The sequence below is a fragment of the Nicotiana tomentosiformis genome, chromosome 1 (genome assembly GCF_000390325.3).
Source record: "Nicotiana tomentosiformis chromosome 1, ASM39032v3, whole genome shotgun sequence".
Lineage (NCBI taxonomy): Eukaryota > Viridiplantae > Streptophyta > Magnoliopsida > Solanales > Solanaceae > Nicotiana > Nicotiana tomentosiformis.
In genome coordinates this window covers 21,359,984-21,378,452 of record NC_090812.1, presented here as the reverse complement: position 1 = coordinate 21,378,452, position 18,469 = coordinate 21,359,984, and the positions used below count along the sequence as shown (strand labels likewise).

The window sequence follows — 18,469 nt, the reverse complement described above, 5'->3', positions numbered from 1 at the left end:
GAACGATTATTGAATACTTTTACGAGACTGAGTTTATTTATTTATTGAGTTATAATATATAAGAGCAACATTCATCAATTTTAAGTGCTTATGCTTTAATATTATAATCCAAACACAGTTTTAAAAAATAATTTAAGTTATTTTAAAAAAATAAATACTCATTAAGACGAGGTACATGTGCAATACGCGTACACTAAAGCTAGTATATAAAATAATATAAATGACATAAAACTCATATATATCCATTTAAACAGATAAGATTATTGAGTGACTAAAATAAGCACCGTATTTACAGATTTGTCTTAAAGATCATTGCCAAAATGATAGATAAAACTATGGAATGAAATTAATGTTAGATAATTGAAATCTCTTCAAATTCTTCTCGGGTATGTGAGTCCGCTACTATATATACAAGTAAAACGTTTAGGGTTTTCATCAAGCTTTCCACCGCATCAAGCTTTTCTGTTGGTTTATTGTGTTCGCCTTGAATTCGATAACTAATCGGTGTCTGACCCCATAAGAGGTATGAGATTTGATATAATTTTCATCATTTATTTGTTATAATCTCTTGAATTATCCACGATCTCACTTTTTGAGCAATTAATTCTCTTATTTATTTCTATATAAATGATAACGAGTAAAATTGAATCATCTTAGAAGAAGAAGGCACAAAAGGACATTTTAATATGACTAAGATCCATTCTTAAACTTTTAAAAATTAAAAATAGAAAATTTTTTTGAATTTTGACCTTCGTCCTCCATCGACATGACTTACGTCATCGGACTAAAGAGTTCCAAAAAATATTCTTAGTAAATTAGTGTGAGTAGTGGTAGTTAATATATCGATTGGTGTTTATTTGAAGTTTCGAGTTTTTGATGCAAATTCAAATTTTGAGATTATTTCATAAAATATTTGTTTGAGACAAATCTTGAAATGATAATTAAAAGTTTAAAATATTGAAACTCAAAACTTTAAATATTTTAAAGTCTCAAAATCCGATTTTGCAAAAATCAAAAACTTCATACAAATTTATATGCACAAATTTTGACGCAGACATAAATCGTATCTAATATTTACGTCATACCATATTAATTTATCATAATAAAATAATAGATTGAGATGAAAATGGGTACTATAATTTAGAACTTCTTAATAAATATAATAATAATGTATTTGAAGATAAATATTTTATATTCAGAAAAAAGGATAAATATTATATAGTTATTGAATTTAGTGTAAACATTAATTTAAGTAATTTTTTCCTCAATCACAAATACACATTGTGCACACCTAGTACCCTACCACCCTCTATCATTATTATTGGTGCTGCTGTTCAAAGTCTATCTCGCTTGACACCATTGCTCCACACAGCCCAACATAAACCCAAAGAAAAAGAAAAAGTGGAAACGAAAAAGAAAATATAAAATAAATAGAAAATTACAAATACAGATACATGAATATTTGTAGAGAGAGAAACAAAAAGGAATACTGTCGGCTTCAGCCAGGCAAAGACCATCACCAATTTTCTCTCTCCAGTTCTCTCTCTTCCTCCCTCCATAGCTTTACTCTCTGTGAAGACGAGAAAACCCTAATTAAAGCTGTGTACTAGCTCAACTAATCGATCAATTTATAGCTCAACCTTTGTTCTGTGACCGAGTGCTGATATTTTTAAGTTTTTATTTATTTATTGTGTTGTACATGGAAATGAACGTATTATCCGTGGTGTATGATGACTAATAGAGAAATCCGGCTGAATACTTAAGGTAATCTTTTTTTGTGCTTTGAATTTTGATTCTGTGTTTTTATTTTCCTTTTTGATTAATATCTTCTAGTTTTATAGAAAGCTCATGCTGTTATATATAGAAACCTTTGAATTTCCATATGGTTAGGTGTTTTCTCTATGCATATATAATTTTTTGCTGCCAGAGCTGTTGTGTTTTGGGTTAGATCTCGGAGTTGTCTTAAATGTTTCGATCTGTATTTGGTTGCAGGGTTTTTAGTGCAAGTTGTTAGTTTTTTTCATGTTTATCCCTCTGTGAACAGTTGATGTATGTTTTATATGTCAATCTTCGTTTATGTTGTGTGAATTGGGGAACAAAATTTGTATCTGCTGGAGCTCTAGAATCTCCATTTTGGGATCTAATTAGGGCTTTAAGATAGGCCTTTATATTTTACAATATGGAGAGTCTCATGTTTACTGTAAATGAGGGTCTAGTTTACATCGCAGGCCATTGTGCCCAATTCTTTAAGTTATGCAGATTATTTAAGAGGGGGTAATAACTTTGTGCTTTTTGGGACATTTGTTGAAGAAGAGCAAACAACAGTTAACTATTTCGAGGCTTTAGAGTTTAGGAGGTTATATCTGCATTTGTTCACTATTACTTGGTGTATACTGATTTTGTGGGTTTTTTCAGTTCATCTGGTCAATTTTGTCGGGTATTCTTTGAGTGGCTCATTTTCTGAAGACAGATAATCACGTTAAGGGTTGGTGACTTCAAATTGATTTTCTTATGGCACACCTTGCGGCAAATCACTTCGGTGGCGGGGCTCATCCAGGTTTGAGTTATTTCTTCTTTCAATTGAAAAACAATTATGTTAATATAATGTACGACTAGTATGTTGTGCTCAACTATATCAAGATGTTGCTCACTTATTTTTCCAAATTCATGTACCATGCTGTATCTGTTGCGGATCAATGAACTCATCAAGCTGATGAGCTACCTGTATATGGTTTCTTTTTCCCAATATTTGCCTATGCTTGGAGCTCTCACGATGTTGTTTTTCTTGTACCTATTTATCTTTCTCATCTGACATGAACCAGTTATTTGCAAGTTCTGTTGAATTAGTCCTCATCTGGCTTGCTTCATACGAGTCTTGCATTTGGTCATGTTGCTTAGTTATGTATTCATCCCATGCACATAATACTGCCCCTATGTGCTTCTTCCTTTATACATTAACAATTTATTGCAATTGCATGAAATTTACATGCTAGTAGCCAATTCCCATTGCTTCCGTACTGCGTAGACCAATAAATGTGTTACTTGTAAAAGTGAAAGTAATGTTGTTTGATCTTTCATTCTTTCTGTAGTGGCTCCAAATGAGGCATTATACAAGGAACTCTGGCATGCCTGTGCTGGACCTCTTGTAACAGTTCCTCGTGAAGGGGAAATAGTTTATTATTTCCCACAGGGTCACATGGAACAGGTACCTTTTCCTTTTACATTTTTATTGGCTCCTCTTTTATTTTTAGGTCTTATATGCACATATCACTTTTCTCGTGCAAACCTGGAAAGATATATGAACCCCTCAATCATATTGTGATGCTTCATACTGCCTTTTTTGTTGCTTTTTCTACAACAGTTTCATCAGACAGAGTTTTGATATCTAATGATATTCTTTTCTCTCTAACTCATTGCATTTCTATATGATTGCAATCTTTTTCCAGCTTGAAGCATCGACACATCAGGGATTAGACCAACAACTTCCTTCTTTCAATTTGCCAGCTAAAATATTATGCAAAGTGATGAATATTCAACTTCGGGTAAGTGCCATAATGGCCTTTTCTTTTAGTTCTCCCTTCCTATGGTTGAATTATTGTAATAAGTACCAATGTTAATCTTAGGCTGAGTCAGATACCGATGAGGTGTATGCACAGATAACTCTGCTTCCTGAACAAGATGTAAGTGTCGCCCTTAAAATCATCGAAGTTTTTTACCTGATCATATAACATTTCTGAAACATACTGTTTTCTTTCTTAACATCCTGCACTTCTCCTTTTGTCTTCTGTGGATTTAGCAAGGCGAGATCACAAGGCCTTATCCTCCTCTCCCTGAACCTCAAAAGTGCACTGTCCATTCGTTTTGCAAGACTCTTACTGCATCTGATACAAGCACCCATGGTGGGTTCTCTGTTCTTCGGAGGCATGCAGATGAATGCCTGCCCCCACTGGTAAGCTTTTATGTCATAATTATGCCTTGTCTTGGCTTCATCTTTTGAATTCCTCTACCTCTATCTATTTATTGTTCTCATTGGTAGTTAATTTCTTTATATCCAGGATATGACCCAACAGCCACCATGGCAGGAATTGGTTGCTAGTGATCTACATGGCAATGAATGGCACTTTCGCCACATTTTTCGAGGTTATAAATCCAATTATTTTGGTTTGTTTTCTGTTGTTATAACTTTTTTTTAGTTGGTCTTTAGAGTTGTTCATGAAGGGTGTGAGGAAGAGGAGAAGGGTAACTCATTGAGAACTTTTACTTTCAATCTAGTGGGTGATACTTCTGTCAGGGTGTGATGTCTAAGTGGGAGACTTTGACTCCTTTTGTATCGGTCAGTCCTTAATGGATATCAGGCCAGGGATGATTTTTTTGCTTTGATATTTCCGTGGTTATAGGTCTTTTAGCTTTGTTGTGTTGCATTTTTTCTGTGTTCTTCAGATCAGATTTAAGACCCGTATTGTATAACTCGTGTTTTATCGTTTTAGAGTGCAAACCCTATGGTTTGTATGGTATACACTCTTTTTTCATTGCGTATAATCTTGTGTTAGTCTTTTCCCCCTAATAAATGTTGACTCCACGTCCAGGTCAACCTAGGCGCCACTTGCTCACAACTGGGTGGAGTGTTTTTGTCAGTGCAAAAAAGTTGGTTGCTGGAGATGCTTTCATCTTTCTCAGGCAAGTTTATGAGTAACGTATATCCAGCCATATTTTACTGGAAGTGTCATTTTCCTTGTTTTATAACGTTTCTCTTCCTTAATAATTGCGTCACTTCATTTATCTCGACAGGGGAGAGAATGGGGAGCTTCGAGTTGGTGTTAGGAGACTCATGAGACAGCTAAACAATATGCCATCTTCTGTTATTTCAAGTCACAGTATGCATCTGGGTGTTCTTGCAACTGCATCTCATGCCATCTCGACTGGGACCCTCTTCTCTGTGTATTATAAGCCTAGGTGGTTCCTTTTTCCCTTTCCATTTTGAGAATTTGTCTCTATTTGATAGGCTGGAGCTTCCTGTCTCTGTGTGTCAATTTTTATGCTTTGGGCTTACTGTTGGTTACCTGTTCTATCTAGGTCATGCTAGTCATATCTTATTGAGATTGGCCGCACCAATAACTGCTTGTATTAATTAGTTGTGCAGTGATCATTTAGTTTCTCCAGTTCCATCTCTGTTTACTATGATTTAAGAATTTTTTTATTTAGCAGACTGGTATTATATTAGCAAGCATTATTGTGATTGACCTAAGCTTTTAAGGGTCTTGAGTAACGTCATCCAGTGTTTTTTGCTTCTGTATGCTTATGTTTTGATACTTTGTTCATATTGCCTTGGCAGTCATTTCAAAAATTTTAATGCTTCTGAATCTAGATTCTTTCACTTGCTCTGTGAATTTAAACTGTAGTAAAACTGCTGATTTCCAGGACTAGTCAGTCTGAATTCATTGTCAGTGTGAACAAATATCTTGAAGCACGAAATCACAAGCTTTCTGTTGGGATGAGGTTTAAGATGAGATTTGAGGGTGAGGAAGTTCCAGAAAGAAGGTAAAAGCTTCAGAATTTAATAACTTTGCAGGTTTTAGATATCTGTATTACATTCTGCTCAATTACTTAAATTACTAAGGGGCTGAAACTCAATTAACGCTTGGCTACTTTGTCTGTTTTATAGGTTCAGTGGAACAATTGTTGGTGTTGGTGAAAATACATCATCTAGATGGCCTGATTCTGAATGGAGATCCTTGAAGGTACTTTCATTTGTATTTGTTCGAGTGACCATTCCACCTTGTTGTTCATGGTCATTTTAGGCCTCTTTGTAATCTCGATTTTGGTGATGGAATCTGTTTAGAGGTCGTCGAATTTACTCCTCTCAATCCACTCTCTTTTTGAACTGTTTCTCTATAAACAACATTCCATGTTCTTACATATGTGTCCCTAGATAGAAAGGAAAGCGACCCGTCTAGTTTGTCAAGTCTTGGTAGCTCTACACGTAATGTTATTGTGTTCTCCAATATCTACTTCGATTTATTTGTCTGACATGAGGTTCTTTTACCCCTTTCTTCATCTTTAGACTATTGTATTGCCATGATTCTACTACAATGTGGTTTAGTATTGGGATTATAGAATTTTGCAAATGGAGTTGTCATCTGTTGCTGTAACCATGTCTTTACCTTTCTTTCCATTTTCCTTGCTACATTATCCTGTAGACGATAGCTAACAAATGCACATGGTATATATGACTTGTTCAGGTTCACTGGGATGAACCATCGTCAATCTTGCGTCCAGATAGGGTTTCACCATGGGAAATAGAACCGCTTGTCACAGCAACGCCTACAAACACCCAGCCTCCTCAAAGAAATAAGCGTGCTCGACCTCAAGTTTTACCGTCGCCAGTGCAAGAACTTCCTGCTTTAGGTCTGGAATCTTTCTCCAGTGCTGTATCATTCTGACGTCTAATTTACACATTCTCATTAGCAACTCTCATTTTGTAGGAATGTGGAAGTCTCCTGGTGATTCTCCATCATCGTTCCCATACTGTGATCCATCTCGTGGGCGAGATCTCTACCCATCACCGAAACTTTCTTCTGCTGCAAGTGGTCTGGGTTATGGCGAGAACAGTTCCATGCCTCTTTCCTCCAAATCCATGTACTGGTCAAGTCAATCAGATACATGTACAGAGTCTATCACACCGGCTAGTGAAAAGAGACCGGCTAATGGATATAGGTTATTCGGAATTGAGTTGCTGGATCGTCCAACTGTAGATGAAACTTCACCAGTTGCTATGCCGAGTGCTCTTGTGGAGAATCAGCCAGCTGCATCTTTAGATGTTGATTCTGGAAACTCAGAACCATCAAATCCTATTCCTTCAGTAAGTTGTGAGCCTGAAAAGTCATCTCTGAGGTCTCCCCATGAGTCTCAAAGCAAACAAATCCGCAGTTGCACTAAGGTACTCTAGCCTTGTTCTACTTTGTTGTGTTATGAATTCTTTCTTTCACAAGCAAATGATTATTTGGACGGTATTTTTGCTATATTATGATTTTGTAATGTCAGTGCATAGAGATTAATGTTAATCCAACAGTTATCACCTAGCTTGAGTTATGACACTAGTTTAAAAGATATTTGGTGTATATAAAGGTTTTTTTCCTCTGCAAAAGCCCATGACAGTCGTATCGATTATTGCCTTTCTGGTGAAGAAATAGACCTGCTATGGTGCCCTTGTTTAACTTGAGCTTCTTGTTATTTTGCTTAGGTTCATATGCAAGGGAAGGCAGTTGGGAGGGCAGTTGATCTCACAAGGTTAGATAGTTATGAAGATCTGCTTAAGAAATTGGAGGAGATGTTTGAAATTGAAGGGGAACTTCGTGATTCGACCAAGAAATGGCAGGTAGTCTACACAGATGATGAGGATGACATGATGATGGTTGGAGATGATCCATGGCAGTAAGTCCAACAACCTTAATTATGTTTCATTGTTTTATTTTGGATTACTATTTTGTGCTTAAACATCCAATATTCCTTGCATGGAGTTAACTACTTGCACTTTCCACGCAATGTGGATTATGGACAGTAATCAGCATCATCAGTTTCAATCCACAAAAATGTCGTTTTCTTGCCTCTTAAAACTACTTTTTACACTATTGCAAAAGAAAAAATGATTGTTGGGGTACTAGTTTTGTGGTCTTTTTGTCTTTGCCAGCAAAGTTTTGACTAGCTGTCAGTTTCTTAGAATTGGTTAATCAGTAATTGTTCCCATGACGAGTCATGCTGGGCACAGAAATGAATGGTAATATGATTGAAAACTATGTAGTAGTTGCCCTGTTAAAATCGTATCCCAAAGCATCATTTCCTCACTCTCTAGTCCAATACGGATGAAAATAAAAGAATGGAGCCTTCTGTTCTTGAATTAGTTGTTTTGTGAAGCAGCTGTGTTCTAGTTAGTTGAGATAAACTTTTGTTATGTGCTACTGACTTCAATTCTTTTGGTGTAATGGAAATGTGGCACAGCGAGTTCTGCAGCATGGTTAGAAAAATTTACGTCTATACAGTTGAGGAAGCCAAAAAACTGTCACCAAAGATAAAACTTCCTGTTGACGACGTGAAACCAGGCAAACCAGTTTCGGGTGCAACTGTTAGCAATGAGGAGAAAGCATGAAGTGGGTCCAGTTACTTAATACCCATAATGTGTAAGAGGAGTGGAGAAAGATGGATCTGACATCAGTCATAGTTTTGGTTTTTTTGGAGATACAAGTGATGCAGTGCGTGACAATTAGCCCATACTGGAATGGCTCGTTCAGTTAAGGATGCTGGCTGGCAAGACAAGAAAAGTTCGGCTTTTCAGTTTTTTATTTTTATTTTATTTTTTAATGTATTTTCTGGGGAGAGTGATGCCATAAAAGATAGGATTCTCCATCCTAGTATTATCTTATTGTTATGATTTTGACGAAAAAGGGGGAGTCTTATAATGCTTTGCTTGTTTGGACCTCAGATAGATAGGAAAAGTTTGTCTGCACCCATCTCTATTGGGTGGATGGAGAAATACTTTGGTCTTACTTTTTGTCGCATTTTTTTCTTCTTTTTTTTGGGGCCCGTTGAGGGTTTTCTTTCTTTTGTTGTTTTAATATAAATTCTTGTCTTGACCCAGATGGCTTCTGTATATAATAGTATAAATAGCCTTTGCAATTACATTCTGGTTCTGATGAATTATCGTTTGTATTTAGGTATCTCTTTCATAATATATTAATATTTTATGCCAAGGTGTCCATTCACGGGACAATATATTAATATATATAAAGCACTGTCCTCACATTCCCTTTTCATATCTCTTCTACTCGGCACGTATATGGGTTCTATATGTACCCCTTCTATTAATAGAAGAAACAACTCTTGAAAGTTAAACTAACATACGTGTCAGTTTTGAGAGTTGCAGTTGGCTACTAAGTGGAATATTGAAACATTTAAAGGACTATCTATGAATGTCGTTTAAGTTTTTTTTACAATAGAGTACATAAATTCGTAGTGCAGTTAATGTAGGTTGATAACTTGAAAAGTTTCTTTCTCGAATTAAAGTTGTAACGAGCATATAAAATGTTTTACATTAAGTTAGAGTGACAGATTTATAGTGATATCAGTAGGAGTTTCCTACATAAGTTCAGAATCTAACTGCAAGACATTTGGAATTTTTTTTGTTTTTGTTTTCGAACATACTATCTCCGATCCAGTTGACATATGTAACACTACGATTTTTTTTTCCCTTTATTGTTTGGTGGTTGCAACTGAAAATTGACTAATTCTAAGGTAAATAGATTATCGTTTACTACGTGGTTGATAAAACAGTGATGAAATGATGGGTTTTGAGAAAAAGGTAAAAGAGTGTAGAAGCTGGGCATATTCACTATTCAGAGAATAAAGGGTCTTAGCAGTCTCATCTCACCAAACCCAGCAACTTACAAAAATAAGTGAACAAGAAAGACTAAAATGTCGGCCCCGTTTCGTTCACTTCACTAACAAAGTAATCAGTGATTCACATTGAAACAAACGTGTTGGACTTAGAATAGAAATAGTACCACTTTTGACAAATTACTATGAACTGGTCCAAAGGGAATTATGCCGTTGAAGTCCGAGTAATAGATGATTTTATTACTAACATATTTTGGGGGTGGAGTGAGCATAAAAGAGAAAGGAAGAAAATAAATGATTGACTTGTGGTGTGATTAGGGTTACACTAGATTTTGTGCAAGTAATGTGTATCTATTGTCACAATTCCATTTGTATAAACATATTTGACTGTGAGACTTTGGAATTTTAAGGCTCTAATTCCTTTCGTAATTTGATGTTTTTTTTACATTAGCGATATTGACATATTGTATATATTACATATTATATCTTAAAATATATTACATATACAATTAATTTTCTTTTGATGAAGTAGTGTCAATTGGCAACACTGGGTTTATTATGCCTCCTAACTGGATGTCATTTGAATCAATGCACCCTAAGACTTATGGCGACACTTAACTACTAAATTTAAACGGGTGTAGACTAGAGTTGCAATCACAACGAAATGTTAATATGGAGTTTGGCATTACTTATGGAGTTTTAGCTCATAAAAGTTGTTTGTTGGAAAAAAAAAACATGGATAACAAAATTTCTTTAGTGCCTCGGCAGGGGTGTCTCAATAAGTTTGGTGACCTAAAGTCAAACTTTAACGAGAGGCCTTAAATTATGAAAAAACTAATATTTATTTTATATAAAGTCTATTTTTAATATTTTAATATGTAAAATTGTAAATAATTTTTTAAACTTTAAACTTTTCCATTGAGGAAATGTAAAGAGAGAAAACAATAATGTAAATGTCAAACCTACTCCCCAATTTATTCACACATGACGGATTTAGGGGAAGATTCACATTACCAGTTTTTTGGTGAAACAGTAAATCAATCACAAATTAAATTGTTTTTCTATGTAAAATACTTAATACCAATTTAACTAAGTACTTTATTGTGGGTAAAATTTGGGCCCCAAAAGTGTGAGGCCTAAAGCAAATGCTTAGAATCACGAGTTATAGTGTGAGGCCCTGAGCCTCGGCCGAAAAACTTATTCACATAATTTGTAAACATAAATTTCTTTAATAGTCATCATTCTTAGAATCACGAGTTATAGTTGAAATGCATTTAATATCATTTTAGAAAAGATTTTCACGGATAAACAATTTAGGCCATACCCCTAGAAAGATGTGGGCAAGTTATACATTTGGCCGGTTGACCAAAAATAATTATATTCGCTAGCCAAAATTTATAAAAAATATGTATATAATAAGTATATTTATGTAGTATTAAAAGGAGGGTAGTAAAACATGAGATTAAGTTAAGTGGCGTATTGAGAAAATACCACCTGGCACTTTTAAGACAAAGTCTAAATAGGTTCACACAAGATCACTCCAAAGAAAGGGTTCACACAAGTGCTTTTCAACACTAACTCTCATACAAAACACTCTTAATAAAGGAAGAAAGGAAGAAACAAGAATTGAAGACAAGTCTTGTTGGTGTGTCTAAAATGAACTAATAGCCTTCCGGCAAAAAAGTCTTGGCTTCTTAGGTGTAAAAGAAAAGATACAACTTGTGCAAATGATGTCCAACACACAATGCAATATTTTTGGATCCCAAAGAATATTGCCAACAAAGTCTACACTTTGCAAATATGCTTATGCTTAGGTGAGATGGACTCCATTAGCCAAAATATTGGCCATAATTACAAAATGCTTTTCCTTCATAATTATTGTTATGAGTTTAAATAAGGAAGACGAAGAAATTTTGGAATTGAATTACGTCGTTCATTATATACATTAATTATGATTATTAAATAAGGGAGAGGAGGATGTTCAATTTAATTGGGTAAAATAAGCAGCTTATGACTTAAAGAAGAAAAGGTGTAAAATAAAGCTGGTAAGGGAGTATTAGCATTCCAAATCAGAAACGGCTTCTCCCCACTCCTCTTATTTTTCTTCACAAATCCAATAAAAGCTCTTTGTTTCGTTTTTCCAATCGTTATTAGCAGTAATTATACAATTATGAGTATTAAATTATATTTAATCTATTATTTATATTTTGATCTTTCCAATTCTCTGCTTGACCACCCAATTTCCAATCCAACTATATATTGTGCTCTTTGGTTTCATTTCAACTGCATGACTAGTGAGTTTTCAAATTCATTTTCGTCTTAACAGTATTTCGTATTATATGCTGTTAAAATTAGAGTAAAACCAAATATTCAGCAAATGTTCATGTATCTACACCTATACACATTAGACTATGTTTATGTATATAGATATTGAGTAGACTAAGGTGATGATATTAAAAATATCTTTCTATCAATTTTCAGGAGCTGGTGAAGAAGTTAGGCAAGCTTTTATTTAATGATATATGATTAATTTTGACAAATTTTTCTATCAATTTTCATTACTTTTGTCGTTCACATGCAACTTCGATTTTCAAGTCATTTTTGTTATTTTGTGTTTGTATGTGTTGTATATGGAACATGGTGCTGCAATGCAGGTGACTCTGGTGTTACAAGCATTTTTTTGAATTGTTTTTTTTGAGAGTAGAAAATATATGGTATAAAAGTTTTTATATCTTTCTGGATTTTACTAATAGATTATTGGTCATTGTATGAAGAGTACGATTCGTATTTGACTTATAGAGATACAACGTGGCACTTCTCCATAATTAAAATGACCAATTATTTTTCATCACTTTTTTGGCATTTTCCTCTTATTCTTCCCAATTAGAAGTGTAACAATTTTAATTATTTTTTATTCTTTTATTTAAAGTTTTGTTTATATAGTAACTCCAAAAATTAAATTGAATGCAGTAAAAAAGTAAAATTTCTTCCTCTCTTTAAGGTTCTTGAATAGTATATTGCCAAAATGTTAATTTTAACGAGGCAAATTGAAAGAGCAATTGTAGGAGAGAGAAATAAAAAGGAAAGAAAGAACAAATAGCTTGTAGAGGCAGTATAAGATATGCATAGAGAGAAAAAGGAAAGAAAAAACAGTAGAGAGATTAGGGAATTGGGAAGGAAAGAAAAGGAAGATCAATAAAAGAAAAAATAGCAGAGAGATTTTCTTTTCTATTTTTAGTTTCTTTACTTTTCATTTAATTTTTATTAAATGTTTTACTATTTAGTGAAAAAAACAAATCAAATACATATAATATATTCATGTATCTAATATATAACTAAACTAAGAATCACGTATTAAAATAATATGCGCACACTTTTCCCCCCTCAAAAAAATACAAATCTCCTTATATTTTTTTTATAAAAAATTCTAATATTAGAAAATGCAATATTTAAGTTCTAACTTCTAATAATAATACTGTATTTTGTGACTTGATCAATATATAGAATTGTTTCTTATATGCATTTAAGTAAACAAAAGTTATCTCTCCTATTTGGATTAAATTTATAAATAATTATTTTACTTTCTATGATATTTATTATAACTTCGCGAGCGCCGAAAATTCTCTAGTGAATAACTAAAGTAAGTCAATTCCCAAAAAGTTGCAGTGCCTAGACATTTAGGGGTCCTTTGGTTACAGGTATTAAGTAGAATATCCCAATATAAAAATTAGGATTACATTTAGTACATGTTTAGTTATTGGTATTAAATAATACTGGTATAATTTTATACCAAATATTGATATAAACTTATGTGGTGGAATAACAATACCGGTATTATAGATAAAGATTTCGTGAAGACCGGATTACCCCTCCAACAACCCTTTTCACTGCATCAGTACGTTTGTTTTGTCTGTTCTCCACAAATCATTTTCTCTCTGACGATACAACCGAGCTTCACATCTCAACCATGGCTCCCTGATATGACGAGAGAAAATCTACTTCTCCTTCTCAGTAAGTTTTTATTTCTTTTCTTCCCTTCTCTTGTTACTTTCCCTTCTCTTGTTACTTCCCCTTCTCAACCTCATTCTCTATTATTACACGAAAGTCTTTCTCTAAAAAAACTTTTTTTTCTTCCCTTTTTGCTACTTCTCTTTGTCCAAGGTATCTATTTTCTGTTTGTTCAATAACAACTGTTGGGGTTTTGATTTTGGTTTGTACTTGTTTTGTTTGGTGAAATCCAGAAATTTTCAGCATTCTTTTACATAGTAAATGTAGTTTTAGTGAAATATTAATGATTTTTACCGTTCTCAACCTCATTGCGCCCAAGTCGCCCTATGCTGCAGTAATATAAGTGAATAAAACAAGTGATTTCAGGTGAAAAAATCGCAATATATTAGCATTTTAATTCCTTCCAGATTTAAAAACAAATCAGTATGTAAAAACAAGGCTCAATTGCTCTGTTTCTCCGAAGAATATCTACTCTTAATTTAACACTGAGTAAAAAACCTTGCTATGTTGAATCAGAAGTGTTCATTTTTTGCATTTACTTATTAATCATAAGATAAGTTTAGTTTTGTTGTCCGAAAATATAAGCTTTTTTATTAGTACTTCTCTCATTTCTAAGCTGAGATGAATCAATCTACTTTGAGATATCTTGTCTCCTGCAAGTCTTTCTAGATTAAAGTTGAAGTTGGGGTGGATTGAATTTGTGAATGTAAGAATACAAAAAGAAATGTGGTAGTTACCTGTACAAAAGGAGTTGATTGTATCTTCATTGTGTGCTTTTATGAGATTTATATGCTGGAGTTTATCATTATAAAATTTCATTTTCTCTGTTTTGCTAGCTTCCTAAATGGATTGTGAAAAATAAAGTTCATTCCTTTCTATTTCTTTACTTGATCAGCTTTCCCACAAGATCATAAATGAGTAATCACGCAGTACCTCCCAATCAAGCGTCAAAAAGGTCAAGGAGATCAACACCTCAGTGTCAAAGGACGTGGACACTAGAAGAAGAACGCACTCTTGTTGTTGGTTTAAAAGATTTAAGTACTAGAGGTTGGAAAGCCGATAATGGAACCTTTAAGAATGGATACTTGATGGAATTAGAGCATCATTGACAGAAAGTTCTTCCCAACTGTGGATTAAAATATGCACCACATATTAATTCTAAATTGAAAGCATGGAAAAGGGACTATAGTACTATAGTTACATTAAAAAGTCTAAGTGGATTGGGCTTTCAATATGGTGAAGGAAAAATTACAGTTGATGATCTAACAAAATGGGATGAGTTTGTTAAGGTAATGAAAGTTTTATTTTCAAGTAATCGAATATGTTAGTTCCTTAGAATTAATTTTTAATTTATTAATTTATTAATTATGTTCTCTTGTCACTAATTTATTTGTAGATTGATCCAAATGCCAAAGGAATGCAAAGTAAGACATGGCCATTTTTTGAGGATTGGGAGGAAATATTTAGAAAAGATAGAGCAACATGAGAGTTTGCAAAAGGGCCGCAAGATGTTGTTGAGGAAATTGCTCAGAGTGAAGGTCAGAGAGTTTCTAATGACATGAGTTTGAGATTTCCTATTGATGTTGATGAAGAAGAAGAAGAAGTTGCTGGACATGAACCTGATGTAGCCCCTGGAGAAGCAGAAAATACTCATGGACTTAGTGGAGCTTCTTATAGTGCAGATCATGGACACCGTCAAAGTCAACAACAAGCTAAAAATACTAGAAACTCCTCTTCTAATATCAATGATAAGGAGAAAAGCAGAAAAAGAAAAAGATCTATAGACAATGATGACGAGAAAATTTTAAAGAGTTTAGTCGATGTTATGAAACAATTTATGGAAAACCATGACAAAAGGATGTGTGCTTTAGTTGAAAGGTTTGGGGGGCGTGATGAGTGTGAAATTCGTGAAAAAGTTCTAGGTATCCTCTCATCCCTTGCTTTTGAGTTGTACACTTCAGAACAACAAATCAAAGCAGCAATGGGGCTTACTTCTAAGGTCAGAAGAATGGATATGTTCTTACGGATGGGTGAACTTGAACGTCAGAATATGGTCTGAATGATTATCAATGATACATTTCCAAGTATATAAGATATAATTGTAAAGGTTGGGCATGGGTTTGATGTTTTTTGCTAAATTGACGACCTTCAAAATGTTTAATAGATGTGTTATATTTTTGATGCCTCAGCTCCATAAAGTTGATATGTGACTAGTATGAGAATGGGGATGCATATGTAAATGTAATGCATGAATGCTTATTGTAGTATCTGCATTTATTTTAGCTTTAGTTTCTGCACTTATTTTAGCTTCGATTTCTGCATATTTTAATTTCAGTTTGTAGTTTTTAAGTTTCAGTTTAGCAGATTTTAGTTTCAGTTTCTGCTTAAGCTTCTGCACTCTTTTTGCTGGAGTTTTTGCACAATTCTTGTATTTTTTTGCACTGTATTTGAGTAATTTTTGCATAGTTCCTGCACTTTCTGCATTCTTGGTGCACAGTTTTTTGCATGATTCCTGTGTTTTTCTGCTATATTTTTACATTATTTCTGCATTTTTCTGCACTCTTTTTGCATTGTTTCTGCAGTTTTCTGCATAGTTTTTGTATTTTTCTGCATTGATTCTGCACTCTTTTGCATAGTTTCTATATTTTTCTGTATATTTCTACACTATTTTAGCTTCAGTTTGTGTACTTCTTTTGCAACAGTGCAGCAACAATATAATTTTATTGCATCTTGGATGAAGGAAATAATGTCTTTGAGTATTTGAATTTAGTATAATAAGAAAATATTGTTGGGTGGAGTTTTCTGTTAAGAAAAATATCGTTTGTATAAGTCATGAAATATCTAAGGTTAAAATAGAAAATAGAATTTTATCCAAGTTTATCCAACTTTAAACCATACACATGTTTTGGATTATATATGGCATATCCCATTTTTAATCCAATGAACCAAATAAAGTAATAGCACTAAGTAACCCAAGGGATTATTAATCCCAGGATGATAATCCCAGGATAATTCTGGCCGCGAACCAAACTACCCCTTAGTGCATATTTACTCCAATTCAACCAACTACTAAAAGTTAGAAGCAATTAAAAAAAAAGGTGTTTGGATCATTCTCTCCTTGCATCCGGTTTACCATCCTTAACTAAAAGGGTTACATTTGAGTGAAAACACACTTGGACAAATGAAAAATGCATATCCTGAGCTTCTAATACAACTACATTTCTCAATTTCAAATGATGAATGTTGGTTTTATATGCTATTTCCCCCACTCAAAATACCTAAGTTGGTTTTATCAATTAACTAATTCTTGAGTGATGATTGGATATTTCCTAGAGTTAATTATAAGTTTTTTAATATACTTTCCTGTTTTAGGGTCAATAAAAATCTTTGGAGTTAAAATATAATAAGCTGACCACGATCAATGCAACGATTACTTTTTGTGAAGAGTAAAAATAAAGAAATAGAATTTATACTATTTTAATGCTAATTATATACCTGAAACATCAATTGAGTTGAAACCTTTGCATAAGCATATGGTTGGTGACTTGGTGCTACAAAGATTTGACTATATTTTGGTAGAATGCTTTAATAGTACATAATTTATTTATTTGAAAAACCATATATATATTATTTCATGTTTTGATAACAGAAAGGAGTATTATATTATACTTTTATATTAATAGTTATTTTTAATATCTCATAAATTAAGTATCGACAGACAATTTGCTATAGATAGCGTTTAATGACATAATTTGCTATGATTAATTTACTATTGTGGGTTACCGTTAGAAATATGTGAGTATTAAAAGTAAAGGGACTACAGTGACTTTCTCCTTAAAGTAACTAGGGTTACCGCTGTCTTCCCTTTCTTTCGGTAACGCAAACGGCTGTAAAATTTATTTCGGTCACCTACGGGTGTAAAACTCTTCTTTTCGGAAACGCAGAATACTCACATTCGCTAGTGGCAAAATACTCCGTAAACACAAAATATTCTCTCTCATTCACCTACAACTATGGCAGCCGTAAATCTCTCAAATCTCGCTGTAAATATCTTTGATATTAAGAACCACCTTAACAGAATATCAGCCGTAAATCTCTCAAATCTCGCTGTAAATATCTTTGATATTAAGAACCACCTTAACAGAATATCAGGCCTATTTCAAGAACTGGGGAAAACATTTAAGACTCTACAAGAATAAGACTCGAGGTTACAACGTGAAGCTAGCCATGCATTAAAAATTGCGGTCTCTCTCGTAACCCTATTGTTTGCTATCAATGTCGGATTGTTCGTCTTGGTTGCATGCAGGAAACCAGGGTGTAATCTTTTTGTTTTTACTGTGTGTACTGTGTTAGTTGAGATTGTTGGATCCGTTATCTGTATATGGTATGCCTATGGTATGCCTATGTGCCACTAAATACGGTGAAAATAGGGGTACAAGAACTAATTGGGCGGATAAAATCTCTTCAACATGATATCAACACGTTGATTAATGATATATCTTCGCACCTACCATTACCATTAAAAACTCAAGATACTCAAGAGATTATGCAGATTATGCGCAAAGATGAGCAGCTAAAGGTCGAATTGGAACATCTGAGGGAGAAGAGGAGGAGGCTTACGGTGGATGAAGATACAGTGATGAAGATCCAAATGGATATAGAATTTATGCAGAGTAGGTTGACTCGAATGCCATCTAGTGACGTATATACGAGATGGTATCAAATATTACTCGTATTCATGCCCTTTACTGCTATCGTAGCTGGTGCATTTTTGTCAGCCACGTCCTACATGCCACTAAGGAGAGTATCTTTGTGTTAGTCAATATGTGGTAGTTAGTATGTATTTATTATCTGTACTTTGATACTACTTTTAGTTTATTGTGTTTAGTACTAGTTACTTTTTCATATATTAAAATGACCGGTACCATTCTGGTCGAATTGAAGAAACTTTTTGATGATCTTACCATTATAAGAAGTCTACAAACTTCTGATTTGGTTGAAGTTACTTGTTGATTGACAGAGCTTCTTAATAACTACAGTAGCTTATTTCAGATACATTTCATTTTTTTGGCTT

General features: G+C 33.7%; 1 protein-coding gene and 1 long non-coding RNA gene across 4 annotated transcripts; both read left to right on the top strand.

The window, feature by feature from the left end:
• The first annotated feature begins 1,458 nt into the window (after positions 1-1,458).
• On the top strand, positions 1,459-8,673 carry LOC104117638 (auxin response factor 1). 3 transcript variants are annotated; one of them, XM_009628719.4, is made up of 15 exons: positions 1,459-1,764; positions 2,471-2,557; positions 3,090-3,205; positions 3,447-3,542; positions 3,624-3,680; positions 3,797-3,949; positions 4,056-4,140; positions 4,587-4,677; positions 4,789-4,953; positions 5,419-5,538; positions 5,663-5,738; positions 6,240-6,405; positions 6,483-6,937; positions 7,241-7,431; positions 7,996-8,673. In XM_009628719.4, exons 2-15 carry the CDS (start codon positions 2,512-2,514, stop codon positions 8,141-8,143), a joined length of 1,965 nt encoding a protein of 654 aa, XP_009627014.1. In that variant the 5' UTR covers positions 1,459-1,764; positions 2,471-2,511; the 3' UTR covers positions 8,144-8,673. The 3 variants fall into 3 exon arrangements, with proteins under 3 accessions (XP_009627014.1, XP_009627020.1, XP_009627009.1); XM_009628725.4 differs by having other exon boundaries at positions 2,467-2,557; XM_009628714.4 differs by having other exon boundaries at positions 2,416-2,557.
• Positions 8,674-13,299: 4,626 nt separating this feature from the next.
• On the top strand, positions 13,300-15,251 carry LOC104117632 (uncharacterized). Its single transcript, XR_691098.4, has 3 exons — positions 13,300-13,398; positions 14,291-14,684; positions 14,792-15,251. It is a non-coding gene; the product is annotated as an uncharacterized lncRNA (long non-coding RNA).
• The last annotated feature ends 3,218 nt before the right edge of the window (positions 15,252-18,469 follow it).